This window comes from Capra hircus, chromosome 16 (genome assembly GCF_001704415.2).
Source record: "Capra hircus breed San Clemente chromosome 16, ASM170441v1, whole genome shotgun sequence".
NCBI lineage: Eukaryota > Metazoa > Chordata > Mammalia > Artiodactyla > Bovidae > Capra > Capra hircus.
This window is the reverse complement of record NC_030823.1, coordinates 26,980,282-26,999,144: the sequence shown is the minus strand read 5'-3', so window position 1 is coordinate 26,999,144 and position 18,863 is coordinate 26,980,282. Positions and strand designations below refer to the sequence as shown.

The following is an 18,863-nucleotide window of genomic DNA, read 5'->3' as shown; positions in this document are numbered from 1 at the left end:
TTCATGTATAAAGATCGATATGCCACATAGTACATAGGTGGCCTGAAGGTATAGGAATATGAGTTCAGCATAGTTGGTGTTCAACAATAAAAATCTACCTACAGAAATACATTTTGACATGCAATTTTCACCCAGTTTTGACACTTAAATTCTCAGCATTGGTTTTTCAGTGGAAAGAGAAAATCTGGTGAAATCAAAACAAGATCATTTCTTTCAGGGAAGACTTTTTGTCTCAGAAGTCTGCAGTCAGGCCAACAGTGTCATGTTCTGTGTTCTCTCAGAGCAGCCTGGGAAAGTATTCCAAAGGACTACTCTTCATGTATATGTTTTATTGTATATAATTGCAGAAATCGCTCTAAAGTCAAAAATTCCATAAGAATTAGATGCCCTAATGCCATGCTAGTTGCCGTGGCTTTCCCTTTTAGAAAAGTCAGACCTTCTGCTTTCTGGGGCCATGTTCTCTCACCTGGAGGAGAGCCCACCCACAGGGATATTGCTTAGAATGGAAGCAGCTGGGAGCTTCCCCTACATGTTAAAAGTTTTCACATACAAATGGAAGGAAGAGATGGCACTGTCTAATCTGCCTTGATCACACAGATTTTGTTCATGAAGGATGTTGACTCCATGTGAATGTCTTGAAGCGTGTAACTGGTTAGAGTCAACGATTACATGGTTTGCTATGGAAGTTTTATTTTTCATTCTCCTCACACAGCAGTGCAACCTGCATTGTGATCCAATGACTAGGAGGTTTCTTTGTGGATAAGTACACAGATGTTAAAAAGTTTGAGGATAAACCAGCAGCTGTCAAAATACTTGACCTCTCAGGTGTCTGGTAAACTGGGCATTCAAACGTATAGAGTTCTGGCTCTGTCTGCTTAGATGCAGTTGAACTTTCACTAGAAATCTAAAAAAAAAAAAAAAAAAAAAAACTCAAATTACACAGTTAAGTAAGCCAGCAGCTCAATTTCTTTTATACTAGATTTGGGGAGTTTGTTATAAATTGAATACATTTAGGTGATTATGTGGTTATGTAACTACATATAGAATTATGCCTGATTTTTTAGAGTCACTAGTATAGCTTTATAGTATGTATTCTTGAGAAATCACACTGGATGTTTGTACAGCATCTATTTTAGGTTTTAGGAGTATTTGGGGCTATTTTACATGTTGTAGTCTGAAGTATATTGGTCAATCTCCCTAGTGAAATCATAAGGATGGAAACTAGCAGGAATGGTTGGTACTACTGAGGGAAAGCTCAGTGGTTTAAAACTTTGTGATAAACATCTGGGAGATTACCTTTGTTGGCAAGAAGTATATTTCAGGAAAATCACAACATATCTCACAAGGTAGCGAGTCTTCTAGTATTTTTTCTTTGTGATTCCACCTTGCCCCCTCAATGAATAAACCAAAGACGTGAACTCCAACATGTGTGGGGTCTGTGCCCTAAGAACAAAGAGAGGTGGTGTCAGAGGGTCCCAGGTGAGATGTTCCCTTTAGTAGAAGCTGCTTCTAGAGGAAGGTCAGGAAGGAGGCCAAAGAGGAGGGGGTGCACTTCCTGCCATTGCCGTGTGGGTTCTAGGGTGAGTACTTCACCTTAGAGATACTCATCACCAGGTTCTAAGGCAAGTACTTCATTCTCTTCCTTCTCTGAGAGCATGAGCAACTTGTAGGTTTTGATCTATGTATGATGATCCTGGATTCACAAGTATTTCAAATACAGTAAAACTTCAAATTTCTAGAATTGTAATCCTTAGGTCACTTTTTAAAAAGAGAGCAAAAACAATGGCAAAACAAGTCAATCTTCTAGTAAGATGGCAGGGCAGCAAGACCCTGTGCTCACCTCCTCCTATGGCCACACTATATTTACAGAGCAAACATCGATGAGAATGATCTGAAGACTTTCTGCAACTCAAGATATGAAGAAGGAACCAAAATGAGACAGGTAAGACGGGCAGAAATGCAGTATTTACTGAAGACCCATGCCCTAGGTAGGCAGACCACAAATGGAAGGATAGTCACAATTGCAGAGGTTCTCTACAAGGAGCAAGTGGTCTGAGTGTACACGGATGGAACTTTCTCCAGGATAGATCACATGCTGAGCCATAAAAACAAGTCTCATTAAATTTAAGAAGATTGCTGCAATCATATCAAGTTCCCTACCACAATGCTAAGAGACTAGAAATTAACAAGAACAAAACCTGTACAACACAAGCATACCGATGCTAAACAATAGGCCACTAAACAACCAATAGGTGACTGAAGAAATAGAAAAGGAAATTTAAAAAATACCTTAAGACAAATGAAAATGGAAGCACAATGATCCAAAAGCTAAGGAAGCAGCAAAACAGTTCCCAGAGACCAGTTTATATTGATGCAAGCCGACTTTAGGAAACAAGACAAATCTCAGACAACCTAACCTCACATCTAAAGGAACCAGAAAAGGGACAAAAACTCAAGGTTAGTAGAAGAAAATACATAATAAAAGTCAGAGCAGAAGTGAATCAAATAGAGACTAAAAATAGAGAAAAGATCAATGAGACTGAATCAATGAAGCTGATTCTTTGAAAAGTACCACAAAATCAACAAACCTTTAGCTACTCTCATCAAGAAAAAAATGAGAGAGGGCCCAAATAAAATCAGAAATGAAAGAGAAGCTACAAAAGAGGCCACAACAATTTAAAAGATCATAAGAGATTACCATGAACAACATGCCAATAAAATGGACAACCTAGGAGAAATGGATAAATTCCTAGAAATGTACAATCTCCCAAGTTTGAATCAGGAAGAAATAGAAAATATTAACAGACTGATTACCAGTAATGAAATCGAGTCAGTAATGAAACAGAATCAAAACACTGCCAACAAACAAAGTCCTGGACCAGATGGCTTCACAGGGTGTTAAGAAAAGTTAACATCCATCTTTCTCAAACTATTCCAAAAAATTTAAGAGGAAATAATGCTTTGGATCTCATTTTGCCAGGCCAGCCCTACCCTGAAACCAAAACCAGAAAAAGATATGACGGAAACAAAAAATTACAGGCCAGTACCACTGATGAACATAGACGCAATAATCTTTGCTGCTGCTAAGTTGCTTCGGTCGTGTCCGACTCTGTGCGACCCCATAGACGGCAGCCCACCAGGCTCCCCTGTCCCTGGGATTCTCCAGGCAAGAACACTGGAGTGGGTTGCCATTTCCTTCTCCAGTGCATGAAAGTGAAAAGTGAAAGTAAAGTCCTTCAGTCGTGCCCGACTTTTAGCGACCCCATGGACTGCAGCCTACCAGGCTCCTCTGTCCATGGGATTTTCCAGGCAAGAGTACTGGAGTGGGGTGCCACTTTATGGGAATGTAAAGTGATGCTGCCACTATGGAAAACAGTATGGCATTTCCTCAAAAATTTCAACAATTACCATATGATCCAACAGTTCCACTCCTAGATCTATACCCAAAAGAACTGAAACAGGGACTCAAACCAATATTTGCACACCCATGTTCGTACCATCACTGTTCATGATGGCCAAATAGAATCGACTCAAGCATTGTGGACAAATGAATGGATGAAAAAAACATGGTGTTGTGGACGAAAAGTCTTTTGTTGCTATTGTTCAGTCACTAAGTCATGTCCGACTCCTTGTGACCCCATGGACTGAAGCATGTCAGGCTTCCCTGTCCTTCACCATCTCCTGAAGCTTGCTCAAACTCATGTCCATTGAGTAGGTGATGCCATGCAAACATCCCATTCTTTGTCACCCCCTTCTCCCTGTCCTCAATCTTTCCCAGCATCAGGGTCTTTTCCAATGAGTCAGCTCTTCACATCAGGTGGCCAAAGTTTGTACCCTCCTCAAATTCATAAATTGAAGCCCTATCGCCCAGAGTAGCTGTATTTAGAGATGAGGCCTCTAAAGAAGCAATTAAAGTCATATGAATGGGGGTTTCTTGATCCAATAAGATGAATATCCTTATAAGAAGAGATACCAGAGAGCTTGTGCTCTCTCCACACACACACATCAAGGAAAGGCCAAGTGAGGACATAGCTAGGTGAGGACATAGCTAGAAGACAGCTGTGTGCAAGCCAGGAAGAGCTCTCAGCTGGCACCCTGATCTCAGGCTCCCAGTCTCCAAAACTGGGAGAAGACACATTTCTGTTATTTAGGCCATCCTGTTTGTGGTGTTTGTTATGGAGACCTGAGCTGAGATGTGGTATACACATACAGTGAAATATTATCTAGTCTTAAAAAAGAAGGAAATTCTGACACATGCTACCACATTGACGACAGACATTATAAAGACATTATGCTATGTGAAATAATGTGCGCGCGAAGTCACTTCAGGGCTTCCCTTATAGCTCAGTCAGTAAAGAATCTGCCAGCAGTGCAGGAGACCCAGGTTCGATCCCTGGGTTGGGAAAATCCTCTGGAGAAGGAAATGGCTACCCACTCATATTCTTGCCTGGAAAATCCAAAAGACAGAGGAGCCTGGTGGGCTGCAGTCCACGGGGTTGCAAAGAGTCGGGCACGACTGAGCGATTAACACTTCACTTCACTTAAGTCACTTGAGTCGTGTCTGACTCAGCGACCCTGTGGACTGTAGCCTGCCAGGCTCCTTTGTCCGTGGGATTCTCTGGGCAAGAACACTGGAGTGGGTTGCCATGCCCTTCTCCAGGGGATCTTCCTGACCCGGGGATCAAACGTACATCTCTTATGTCTCCTACATTGGCAGGTGGGGTTCTTCATCACTAGCAAGTAAGCCAGTCACAAAAGGACAAATACGTTATGGTTCCACTAATATGAGGTTCCTACAGTAGTCACATTTTTAGAGATAAAAAGTAGTGTGGTGGTTGGGATGGTTGGAATGGGGAGTGTTTAATGGGCATGGGGTTCCAGTTTGAAAAAATGAGAATGTTCTGGAGATGACTGCACAACAGTGTGGATATACTCAATGTCACTAAACAGTACAGTTAAAAGCATCTAAAATAGTAAATTTTATGTTATGTTTATTTTACCACAATCAAAAATAGTAAAAAAAAAAAAGTAATAGAATAAAAATTCAATTTAAAAAAAGGAAAAATGAGGAATGATTTGCTCTACTGTCTCCATATATAACTTAAAACTTCTTGACCTGTGTGGTGTTGGTCCTGGAATAGAAAATAGATTGCTAAAACAGATTGGAGTTTAGTAAACCACAAGAGTGGCCCTCAAACCAGTAGGACAATGGCGGGAGCGTGATGGGGTTAGGGTTGGCCTGAGCATCTGGCTTGGCAGCACTCACACGTCCAGATAAACTGCTTCCAGCATAATCAGCACATTTGCTGAGTGCCCTGAGTTTCATGGCAGGCTGGATGGGGGCTTCTCCTTGAAAGTGGCTGAACTCTGGAGTGAGTGGGTTTCTGGATGGCAGGCAGTTCAGCTGAGCAACCCTCAGGAGCGATCTGCCCTATTTGTTTGAAATATTACCTTTGGGGGCTTCCAGTGGTTAAGACTTTGCCTTCCAACGCAGGGGGTCTAAGTTTGATCCCTGCTCAGGGAGCTAATTTCCCACATGCCTCATGACCAAAAAAAAAAAAAAAAAAAACCAAACCCAAAAACATAAAACAAAAGCAAAATTATAATAAATTAAAAAAAACATAAAATGGTCCACGTCAAAAAATGTTAAGAAAAGAAAGACATACCGCCTTCAAATCCTGATGTAGAAGTGTTCAGTCTTCATTTATGTCAGGGAAGAGTTATAAACAGAAGCAATATTGCAATAAATAAAAACTGTAAAAATGGTCCACATTAAAAAAAACTTAGAAAGAAAGAAAGAAATACCATCTTCAAATCCTGATCTAACAGCATTCAGTCTTCCTTTATGTCAGGGGAGAGTTGTAAAATTCATTTATTGTATTTATCTGAATCTTTTAGTCATTTAATATATTTCTAATTCTTCTCAACTCCCTAGAAGCAAAGTGGGAGAGATGGCATTTGATGGCATTTGGGCTTGAAGGGAGACTGTGCCGTGCTCTAGTGCCTAGCATTGGACCTGGCACCTGGTAAATGAGGAATGAAGTTTTGTTGAGGGAATGATTGATGGATGGATTGAATGAATGAATGATTATCCTTTCCAACCTCTGAAGTATTCCAGTACCTTAAAGGCTCTCCTGACTATGTTGAGTTTCTTCTGGATGATTATGGAGAACTCCTTGTCTTTGACGTCGGTGGTGTCCGAGATCACATGGTGGGTAAAAGTCAGGGCATCTGTAGAGATTCCTTGGGACCGTCCATAGTCTTGAAGCACAGTGATGAGAAAGGCTTTGGAGAAAAACATGCGCCAAGCTCCTTGTGAGTCTCAGGGACTCAGGAGCTGTGCCTGTCCCAAAGTTTCCTGTGGGGATTAGCAACACTGATATCTCATGGGAAGGGAAGAGTGGAGAAGAAAGTGTCAGGAAACACCTGTGGTGGGCGCGAGACAGGGCTGGATGGGAGGAGAGTATAAATCCAACTGCCTCACTAAGGACTTGGGGATATTAGTCTGGCTAGTAGTGCGAGCTTCCTGGGGAACATGGAGAGCATTTGTAGGCCCAGTGTTCCTCCCATATTCAACATGGGAAGAGAGGGGCTATGGATCCCAGGACCTGATCACTTTAGACCCAGTCTTGGCTGATCAAAGTACCTTATCTTCCTGGCAGCAAACATGGGGCCCAGGAGCAAGGGCAAGACCCAAGTGTGTCAGAACCTTTCTCAAGAAATGACATATGAGGACGTCCCTGGTGATAAGTGGCTAAGACTCCACGCTCTACAGGGTGCCTGGGTTAGAGCCCTGGTTGGGGGACTAGATCCCACATGCCACAACTAAGATCCATATGGACATTAGGAAGAGGAAGGCCCTTTTTCCTGTGGAGATGCTAAACTTCGTGTGGCCATTTTTTCCTTTGGTTGCATCAAGAAAGGCTATGTGCAGCAGAGAAAAAAAGAGAGACCAAGATAGAGCAAAAACAGAGCTCAGACATGAGGAGGCAGCCTGAGAGTGACATGGAGGATACTGACTACCTGCATCCAGCCATGCTTGAAGCCAGGCCCCTTTGGCTTCCCTTCCACTTATATGTGCTTATAACTTGTCCTCTTTTGCTTACACAAGTTTGGATTGCCTTCTGTAGCTTGATACCAAGACACCTTACACAATTCTTCACTATTCTCCTTGCCACTAGCTCCTTTTCTCTTGTTTAATTCTTGTTCTGCATAAATTGCCGGTTGAGTAACTCCACTCTACTTCTTGATCATGGAACACTGCTGCCTAGAAGCCACTACACCAGTGCACACAGAGTGAATTTTAGTTTCTTTTGACTGGGCAATTTAAACCCTGTCATCCTGGCATGTCTCCTCTACTCTAAATACCCACTTCCTGGGCCTGACTCAGTGCCTTTGCTCAGCCTTTAGCCTTAGATAATCTTTCTCAAATTTCCCTACAGTTCTTCAATGCCCAAGAGACCATCTCTACAGACCCAGCCAGAAGTGACCTCTCTCTGTGCCCCTTTCAGAAGACTAAATGCTCCAGGAGAGGATGATATTTTCTCTGATAATATGCTATTCATAGTTTAATGCAGTGGTTAAACATGTGAATTTCCAAGTCAGATAGGCTAAGTTTGAACCTTGGCTCAGTCGCTTATTATGTGATTTTGGACAAATTACAACTTCTCTCTGCCTAGGTTTTCTTATCTGAAAATAGGGATAATAATAGTAACAACATTATAAGATTGTCATGAGAATTGAATGACTTAATATAGACAAAATCCTGGGCTTCCCTGGTGGCTCAGTGGTAAAGAATCCACCTGCCAATGCAGGGGACACAGGTTCGATCCCTGCTCCGGGAAGATCCCATGTGTCACAAGACAACCAAGCCCATACACCACAACTACTGAACCTGTGCTCCAGAGCCCAGGCACCGCAGCTACTCAGCCCACGTGTCATGACTACTGAAGTCTGAACACTCTAGTGCCCGTGCTCCGCAACACGAGAATCTGCTGCAATGAGCAGCCCACGCACCGCCACCAGAGAGCAAACCCAGCTCTCCACAACGAGAGCAAAAGCCCAGGCAGCAACAAAGACCCAGTGCAGCCAAATAAATAAGTAAAAATTAAAAATCTCTCTCACACACACACACACACACACACACACACACACACACTCCTTAGAGAGTGCCTGGCACCTACTAATAAGTACTATATTTAGTAAGCGCTAAGGGTGCTAATTGCTGTCCTCTTATTCTGTCCCTACCTGGATAATATCTAACTGGTAAGAAGGAAGCTTCAAGTCTCATCTTAGAAGTTATTTCCTTAGTAGCATTCCCTTTCCTGACCCTTAGTTTAGGTCCTCCTGTTTTAGGCTCTAAGAATATTCATCTATTCTTATATTCATTTAGAAAGACACTTACTCTTTCTTCAAATATTTACTGAGAACTTTTTTTTGGTGCTTGGAATACAACAGGGAATAAAAATGGAACTGGCTCCTGCCTTCGTGGATATTACAGTCTAGTGCGGCCCCTTTACAAGTCTCATTACACCCTGACCATACGTTATTATAACAGGTTCTGGTTGAATATCCGTCTTTCCTGCTGGACATTTGTAAGCTGGTGGGGCCTAGGACCCAGCAAACATTTATTCATTACTTCTTATTAAATGAATAAATGAACAAAAAGGCTGAAGCACAGGATCAGTCCCTTGGGCAGGTGCCCATCTCCAGGAGTCCACTCTTAAGATGTAGAGGCTTTGGGGAGGCGTCTAATGTTGTTGGCTTCTGATCTCATAGAATTAATGACCTAGAGATGAGGAAGTGAGACTCCTGCCAGGGTGAGGGTGAGGTCTGACAAGGATGTGGGTCTATTCTGGTGCTTGAGGATATGGGGCAAGGGAAGGACGTGGATGGGGAGGGAGGAGAGAGACTGCTCTAGTGCCTGCAAGAGGCCCTGGTACCTGTATGTGTGTGTGTGTGTGTGTGTGTGTGTGTGTGCTGGGGGTGGGGAGCAGGGCTATCCTAGGGACCTCTCATCCCAGAGAGGAAGAGGACAGGGAGAATGCTGGTGGAGGGGATGAGGACAGACTTGCCTGGATCAGGTATAGGGCTGGTCCAGGTTCTCATGCTCACCTTGTGGAAAGAAGAAAGCTGGGAGCCAATATCTTGCAGGAAATCCTTCAAAGAATTCACTGTTTTGCTCAGTGGGGTATTTGGGGTCTTGGCTAGGTGATGTGCTGGAATGCTTCCAAGCTGTAACAAGTCTCATATACCTATTGGAAGGCAGACCACAGATTGGTGTGGTTAGAGGCATAATAATTGCACATTTTCAGATGATCTGAGCAATTTCTTCCAGCCTCTCCTCTTGGATTCCTCCTTCCCTTTTCATCTCAAACTCTCCCCCTTCTCTGGACCCTTATCCTATAGTTTAATGAAAACCAGCTATGGCTTTAAAGCTTTTGAGAACACAAAGCCCTGGAAGGCAATTAACAAGGGATATGGTTATTATAGTAGGGATCTTGACTGGGCTTTGTGGTATCTTGCAGATTGGGTTTGAGTTACTGCTTTCTCTAAGAAGATAAACAGTAACATTCACTTATAGTTCAATGGTGAAAGAGACAGTTTGGTATAGACTTTGGAACTAGGTTTTCTGGGTTCAAATCTCAATACTTCCACTTTCTAGCTGTGAAAATTTGGGCAAGTTGCTCCATGTTTTTGTGTCGATTTCCACATCTCTAAAATGAGAATGATAAATAATAGTACCTACTTCATATCACAGGGTTATTATGAGAGTTAACTTGATTAGTACGAGCAAAATGCATTGAAAAATGGCACCCTGTAAGTGTGTGTGCATTCTCAGTCATGTCTGACTCTCTGTGATTCTATGGGCTATAGGCCACCAGGCTCCTCTGTCTGTGGGATTCTCCAGATAAGAATACTGGAATGGGTTGCCATTTCCTTCTCCAGATCTTTCTAACCCAGGAATGGAACCTGCGTCTCCTGCATCAGCAGGTGGATTCTATACCATTAAGGCAGAGGAACCAGAGATTAAATTGCCAACATCCGTTGCATCATAGAAAAAGCAAAGAGTCCAAGAAAAACATCTACTTCTGCTTTATTGACTACCCCAAAGCCTTTGACTTTGTGGATCACAATAAACTGGAAAATTCTTAAAGAGTTGGGAATACCAGAGCACCTTACCTGCCTCCTGTGAAATCTGTATGAAATCTGTCAAGAAGCATCTGTATGCAGTTAGAACCGGACATGGAAAAACAGACTGGTTCCAAATTGGGAAAGGAGTATGTCAAGGTAGTATATTGTCACCCTGCTTATTTAACCTATATGCAGAATACATCATGTGAAATGCTGGCTGAATGAAGCACAAGCTGGAATCAATATTGCTGGGAGAAATATCAATAACCTCAGACATGCAGATGACACCACCCTTATGGCAGAAAGTGAGGAAGAACTAAAGAGTGTCTTGATGAAAGTGAAAGTTCAGTTCAGTCACTCAGTCATGTCCGACTCTTTGTGACCCCATGGACTGCGGCACGCCAGGCCTCCCTGTCCATCACCAACTCCCGGGGTTTGCTCAAACTCATGTCCATTTAGTCATTGATGCCGTCTAACCATCTCACCTTCTGTCATCCCCTTCTCCTCCCACCTTAAATCTTTCCCAGCATCAGGGTCTTTTCAAACGAATCAGTTCTTCGCATCAAGTGGCTAAAGTATTGGAGTTTCAGCTTCAGCATCAGTCCTTCCATTTCAGGACTGATCTCCTTTAGGATGGACTGGCTGGATCTCCTTGCTGTCCAAGGGACTCTCAAGAGTCTTCTCCAACACCACAGTTCAAAAGCATCAATTCTTCAACACTCAGCTTTCTTTATAGTCCAATTCTTACATCCATACAGGACTACTGGAAAACCCATAGCTTTGACTAATGGACCTCTGTCAGCAAAGTAATGTCTCTGCTTTTTAATATGCTGTCTAGGTTGGTCGTAGCTTGTCTTCCAAGCAGCAAGCGTCTCTTAATTTCATGGCTGCAGTCACCATCTACAGTGATTTTGGCACCCAAAAGAGTAAAGTCTGTCACTGTTTCCACTGTTTCCCCATTGATTTGCCATGAAGTGATGGGACCAGATGCCATGATCTTTGTTTTCTGAATGTTGAGTTTTAAGTCAACTTTTTCATTCTCCTCTTTCACTTTCATCAAGAGGCTCTTTAGTTCTTTGCTTTCTGCCATAAGGGTGGTGTCATCTGTGTATCTGAGGTTACTGATATTTTTCCTGGCAATCTTGATTCCAGCTTGTGTTTCATCCAGTCCAGCATTTCTCATGATGTACTCTGCATATAAGTTAAATAAGCAAGGTGACAATATACAGCCTTGACATACTCCTTTCCCTATTTGGAATCAGTCTATTCTTCCATGTCCAGTTCTAACTGTTGCTTCTTGACCAGCATCAGATTTCCCTGGAGGCAGGTCAGATGGTCTGGTATTCCCGTCTCTTGAAGAATTTTCCACAGTCTGTTGTACTCCACACAGTCAAAGGATTTGGCATAATCAATAAAGCAGAAGTAGATTTTTTTTTCTGGAACTCTCTTGTTTTTTCGATGATCCAGTGGAGGTTGGCAATTTGATCTCTGGTTCTTCTGCCTTTTCTAAATCCAGCTTGAACATCTGGAAGTTCAGAATCAGCAAACTAAAATGGTCTGGAATGGGTGAATTTAACTCAGATGACCATTATATCTACTACTGTGGGTAAGAATCCCTTAGGAAAAATGGAGTAGCCATCATAGTCAACAAAAGAGTCCAAAATGCAGTACTTGGATGCAATCTCAAAAATGAAAGAATGATCTCTGTTCATTTCCAAGGCAAACCATTCAATATTACAGTAATCCAAGTCTATGACCCAACCAATAATGCTGAAAGTGAAAGAGGAGAGTGAAAAAGTTGGCTTAAAACTCAACATTCAGAAAACTAAGTCTCTGGTCTCATCTGGTCCCATCACTTCATGGCAAATAGATGGGGAAACAATGGAAACAGCGAGATACTTTATTTTTGGGGGCTCCAACATCACTGCAGATGGTGACTGCAGCTATGAAATGAAAAGACACTTGCCCCTTGGAAGAAAAGCTATGACCATCATAGACAGGATATTAAAAAGCAGGGACATTACTTTGCCGACAAAAGTCCTTCTAGCCAAAACTATGGTTTTCCAGTAGTCATGTATGAATGTCAGAGTTGGACTATTAAGAAAGCTGAATGCCGAAGAATTGATGCTTTTGAATTATGGTGTTGGAGAAGATTCTTGAGAGTCCCTTGGACAGCAAGGAGATCCAGCCAGTCCATCCTAAAGGAAATCAGTCCTGAATATTCACTGGAAGGACTGATGCTGAAGCTGAAACTCCAATACTTTGGCCACCTGATGCAAAGAACTTAATCATTGGAAAAGACCCTGATGCTGGAGGAGAAGAGAATGACAGAGGAAGAGATGGTTGGATGGCATCACCGTCTCGATGGACATGTGTTTGAGCAAGCTCTGGGAGTGGGTGATGGACAGGGAGGCCTGGCATGCTGCAGTCCACGGGGTCACAAAGAGTAGGACACGACTGAGTGACTGAACTGAACTGAACCACCTGGGGAGCCCAACACCCTGTGAGGCACTCCTTAAATGTGAACTACTGTCATGCCTTTCAAATTGTTTTGTGCTATGTATTAAAAAATTTTAAATTATAAGTAATTAGTTTTTATTTCTTTTCCCATTTCTTCCTGCTAGTGTCACATGACACAGTGTAGCATAACAGAAAGAGGAAGGTACTAGGTTCTGTTTCTACCTCTGTCTCTTAGGATAGAGTGACCTTGGAAGGAACTCTCCAGTTCTTAGATCTCTGTTTCCTCCTCCTAAACTGAAGATAAGAATCCCTCCTTTTGAGGAGATGGTGGGATGTTTGGAGAAAGTAACATGGAAACCTATATTACCATGTGTAAAATAGATAGCCAATGGGAATTTGCTGTATGATTCAGGGATCTCAAACTGGGGTTCTGTAACAACCTTGAGGGGTAGGATGGGGAGGGAGATGGGAGGAGGTTCAAGAGGAAGGGGACATATGTATACCTATGGCTGATTCATGTTGATGTTTGGCAGAAACCAACACAATTCTGTAAATCAATTATCCTTCAATTAAATAAAATTTAAAATAAAAAGCCCAAGCTCTTAAAAAATACTGAAATTAACACATTTGCACCTTAAATAAAACACCCTAAAATTTTTTAGATTAAAAAAAAAAAGAACATCTCTTTTGTTTAAATTCACATGTTGCAGTGAGAACTCAGAGGCCAAGGATGTGAAATTACATGGTGAAACCATTAAGTTCAAAATAAAAATGACGCAGAAACATAAAAACAGCCTTTCTACATACCGATGATGCATTGCGGTATATGCCATTTTGGCCCAGGTGTTAAAGAAGTTCAGCCTCTGGATGAGGTCATTCACCCAGGAACTCAGGGCTTTACTTGACTTGTAGGCATATTTCTGTTGGGATTGAGAAACAGGCACATCATTTTTTTTTAAAGATTTGTCTTTGAAGGCATTAAGAACATATCTGTACACTTTGGTGACAGACTCAATTGCCAGAAATAAATAACTTGGCAAGAAGATGCTATTTTCCAACTGAAAGCACTTAGGTGAGAAATCTGAAAATTCTTAACCAGGGCAAATCAGCTCGACCTTAACAGTGCTTTGGATAAAACACTTACAAGTTTCCATCCTGGCTAGTCTTTCCTCCTTCTTTTCAAGTTCTCCAATCAGTCTTCATTGCTGCCCACCCCTCTACCCACCGACTTCTTTCCCCTTACCTGGGAAGATTACCTTCACAGGCCATTAAGTCTAAGTAATCTCAACTTTCTGGCCTTCCCCTATACAAAATACTATAAATCTCCACCCACTGTCTCTTCCCCCCCTCTTTTCCTTCCAGTTTCGAGTCAAGCTGGTTCCTGCCCCTGTGCACTGCACAGCACTTCTGGAGTATTTTTGCTTTTCTGAAGCTTCAACTTCCATTTTCCATCCCTTTGTTTATTAACACACTCTTCTATCTTAAATACACAAGCCACCTAACACGCAGTCCTGCTTGTTTGATCCTCAAAGGAATAGTGAACTGCATTCAAGAATAGATTAAAAGGATCATAAAGAGTGATCAGGTGGGATTCAGCCCTGGGAGATAAGGATAGTTAAACATGAAGATCAAAAAATGTGATACACCACAATGTAGGGATGAAGGATAAAAATCCTATGATCATTTCAATAGATGCACAAAAAGGATTTGACAAAATTCAACATCTTTTCATGATAAAAACTCTACACAAATTACGTATAGAAACAATGTTCCTCGGAAGAATGGGGGTTGCCAGAAGTAGATGGGAGGGGGAAATATGATAATGTAGATCAAAGAGTACAAATTTTCAGTCATAAGAAGAATAACTTTTGAGGATCTAAAGCATAGTAATAATATGGTATTTTGTATTTAAAAACTGCTGAGAGTAGATCTTGATCATTCTTACCACCATAAGAAAAGTTAACTGCGTTAACTATGTGAGGTGATGGATGCATTAATTATCTTGATCTTGGTAATCATTCTACAATGTATATGTATATCAAATCATCTTGTTGTACACTTTAAGTATATACAACTATCATTGTAAAATTTTCCTCAGTAAAGTTAATAAAAACACCACCCTACTTGTGTGTTGCAAAGCAGGCAAAAAAGGCCCCTTGTAGCTCTCTAGGCTTGCTCTTCTTTTCTCTAGTCAGGCTTCTTGAACAAGTTCATCGACTCCTGTCCCCTCTTCCCATTGCCTGCCAAACCTGTTGTCATTTGGTGTCTTCATTAGAAGTCATCAAGGACCTTACACATTCCATATTCGTGATCCCACCCTAGACTCATCCCTCCCATTCGTCTAACTTGTATTCTCTGCAGCTTTTGACTAAGTTGATTGCCTCCTCCCTCTCCTGCCTTGACTTCTGTGTCCACACTCAATCCTAACTTTCTCTTGAATTCTCTACTTCTAAGGTTTCATTCTTGGACTCCTCCTCTGTTTCCCTCCCTTTCAGATGGTGTTGCCTAATATTCCCTCAGCCTTCTTCTCTCCCTACTTTACATTCTGTCAGATCTAATTCACGGTGGTTTCCACTACTTTGTCTAAGCTGATAGTACAGATATCTTGCTTTGCACTCTCATCCACTTTTTCCGGGATAGCTTCACTTGGAAGCCTCCCCTAGCTTCTCGAGATGTTTCATGTCCAAAACAGGATATCAGCATCTGCCCTCGAACAGACTCTGTTTCTGCCCACTCTGTCTCTAAATGGTACTATTGCCCACCTAATTGTCCAAGCCATACATTTCTCCCTGGCTAATTTCAGCTCTTGCCATTCGGTCAGATGTGCCCTCATTTCACCCATAGGTAACTAAACCTAGAGGATTCCAATTGAGCCATGCTCTCTCAACTTAAATTTGAACGCATGTGACTCCCAGCCCTTTCACTGGTCAACTTTCTCAGTAAGTCATGAAGCCGCTCTGCTGCTCAGTTTCCATATCTGGAAAATCAGGATATTGGAGCCGAGGAACCCCAAGATCCTTTCAAGCTGCGAAGCCTTATGATTCTAAGTATGTGCAGCTTGTAGATCCAGTATCTCAATTCTCTTCACAGCTTGCACTCACTTTTTAAGTATTTATAATTGTCATTGCTTTCTCTAAACTCTATGTTTTCTACTATAGGTTTTAAAAATACCTTTATTGAGATATAATTCACAAACCATATAATTTATTCATCAAGATTCTGTCCATTCATCAGGAATATTTGAGTTGCTTCCATCTTCTGGCTCTGAATAATGCTGCTGTGAACAGTCATGACAAGTTTTTTTGTGTGGGTAAGTGTTTCAGCTTCTCTTGGGAATATACCTAGGGTTGGAACTGATGGGTCAAATGGCAACTCTATGTTTAACTATTTGAGGAAATAAAATACTATTTTCCAATAGTGGCTACACCATTTTACCAAGAGCAGTATATGAAGATTTCAATGTCTCTGTATCCTTGCAATGTTTATTGTTGTCTGCATTTTTTATTCTGACCATCATGAGCGTGAGTGAGTGCTCTGTTGTGTCCGACTCTTTGTGACCCTATGAACACTAGCCTGCAAGCCTCCTCTGTCCATGGGATTCTCCAGGCAAGAATACTGGAGTGGGCTGCCGTGCCCTCCTCCAGGGGATCTTCCTGACCCAGGGATCAAACCAGCATCCTTGCGTCTCCTGCACTGGCAGGTGGGTTCTTCACCACTGCACCACCAGGGAAGTAACCATCCTAGTAGGATGTGAAATTATACCTCATTCTGGTTTTGATTTGCACTTCCCTGATGATGAATGATGTTGAGCTACTTTTCATGTGTCTGCCTACATTTCGATTACAAATACATTTTAGAAAGTAGGCAGATTCACAAAGATGTAATTCATAAATAATAAGAATTGACTGTGTGTCTGTCTGTGTGTGATTTCATCCTTATTTTTGAGCATATCCTCCTGATGCTTGTAGCTGTAGTTCATTCCCTTTCACTGCTGGTATAGTCTAACATAAGAATATACCCTGTATTTTTCCATCCTATTGTGAATGACACATTTTAGTTGTCTCCAGTATTTTATCATTATAAATAATGATGTTCTGAATACTTTTGTACATGTTTCTTGATACTCATGTGCAGGGGATTATATACTTTTTATATTGTTGAGATTATACTGTATATGCTATTTTGAATCTTAAAAAATTTTTTATTTACAAAACAATATAACAAGCATTTCTCCCTCCTTTGCAATTTGTTTCAAATGTTTTAGTGATTACCCTAAAAATTACAGCAATGCATAATTAATTTGTAAAAATCTATGGGTTATTATTACTTTTAATGTCCTTCTCTGAGACCTAAAAATTCCATATCCTCCCCACTGTTGGCTTATATGTTATTGTTGACCCTTTCTATTCTTGCCCTTTCCATTTCAAAATGTTCAATATTCTATCCTTCTTTAAAAAAAATAATCCCACTGGATATTAATATTGTTGTTGATTTTTATTTTTCTTAAAATTTATTCACCACCTCATTTACCACTTTTCCGCCTCTTCATTCCGTCTCACATCTCAGAGCTTCCCCCCTTACCTCCTTCCACCTTCCTGCTGGAAATGAGGAAAGGCATTCAGGGCTTCCCTTAGCATTTGCTAATGATGAACTCTCTCAGCATTTTCTTGTTTTGGTCTTTTTTATTTCATCTTTTGTTTTTAAAGTTTTGTTTTTGATGTGGACCATTTTTAAAGTCTTCATTGAATTTGCTGCAGTATCGCTTCTGTTATTTTATTTTGGCTACAAGGCATGTGGGATCTTAGCTCCCACACCAGGGAGCTAAGAATCCTCACTCCCTGCATTGGAAGGCACAGTCTTAACCAATGGATTTCCAGAGAATTCCCATTATCTTAATTTTTGAAACATTTTTGTATATACAATTTTTTTTTTTGTATATACAATTTTAGTTTAACAGTTCATTTTGTTTGACACGATGGAGATACCGTTTCCATTCCTTTGAAAGTTACTTTTTTCTCGCTGCTTTTGAAGAGTTTTTCTTTGATTTTCTGCAGGTTTATCAGGATGTATCTACACATAAGTTAAAAAAGATGTACACTGCTTGGGATTCATTGAACTTCTTACATCTATCAATTCTGGAAAACTCTCAGCTCTTATTCCTTTAATTACTGCCTCTGCTTCATCCTCTCTCTTCTCCTCTTCTGAACTTCAGTCAAACTAACGTTGGACAGTCTGCTTGCCCTCTGTGAATCTTCAAAGCTCTTTCATAGTTTCCATTCTTAGTCTCTCTGGGTTGCATTCTGGGTATGTTCTTATGATCTTTTATTTTTTGCCTATAGAATTTTTTTTGGCTAATAGAAACAATTTATTGCCAGAGAGCAAATGGGCCAAGCGAGGCCAGAATTTTGAGGCAGCACATACTTCACCCCCATCTCCTACATTACAAAAGAAATTTTTACAGCCACCAGCCCTCTGCACAAGCAACATCCCCTTACCCCCACCTTCTCCCCATCCCACTGTACACAGCTGCCTGGCTCCCTCCAGTCACTGGTTATCAGCAGACCTCAGCCTGCAGTGAGTTTACCTTGGAGCTGACCTGGGACCCGAGCTCATCCTGGTGCTGGGCACCAGCTGGCCCCTACCAGGCCCATGCTTTCTTTGTGGACCTGTTCTCAGTCCCATCTCCCTTGATGTGCCTCTTGGATGCCCTAGTGGGGGTGGGATGGGGCTGTCAGCCCAGTGCTTTTCGCTTTTTTGAACTTTCAAAATTTTAACTTGGGTTTCTTGAATCTAAAACATATGTGTTTTTATACACATTTATGTAAGCATGTGTTTTATAGAAGTATACATATTTTTATAATCCTTAAAAATGACTTAGTGTTCTAAAACTTAAAAAAATTTCTTAGAGAAAAAGATCTTAGAGATCTTTCTAGCATATCAACACATACCTTATTATTTGGATATATCATAATTTATCTAACCAGATTTCCATTAAGAGGCATTCGAGTTGTTTTCAGCTTTATGCTGAAACATAAAAAGCCCTGCAACAAATATCTCTTAGATAAATTTATTCAAGCAGAATTGCCAAATTGCTCTCTCAGATTTTATTAATATATACTCACACCAAAAGTATATATTGTCACCAAAAATATATATAAAAGTCAACATCTTTTAATGGATACGTAATATTTCATCATGAGTCTATACCATAGTTAACTTACCCCTTCCCTAGAACTAGGGCATTTATTTCAATCAAGTGTGTGAATGGG

General features: G+C 41.1%; 1 protein-coding gene across 1 annotated transcript in view; it reads right to left on the bottom strand.

Annotated features, from left to right (window-relative positions):
* DNAH14 (dynein axonemal heavy chain 14) overlaps positions 689-18,863 on the bottom strand; it is a 398,456-nt gene continuing 380,281 nt past the window's right edge. The window contains exons 82-86 of the mRNA XM_018059938.1: positions 13,402-13,514; positions 9,115-9,254; positions 6,122-6,285; positions 1,297-1,443; positions 689-904 (exon numbers count right to left, since the gene is read on the bottom strand). Coding sequence (XP_017915427.1) covers positions 689-904; positions 1,297-1,443; positions 6,122-6,285; positions 9,115-9,254; positions 13,402-13,514 — 780 coding nt within the window. The remainder of the gene's footprint in view (positions 905-1,296; positions 1,444-6,121; positions 6,286-9,114; positions 9,255-13,401; positions 13,515-18,863) is intronic.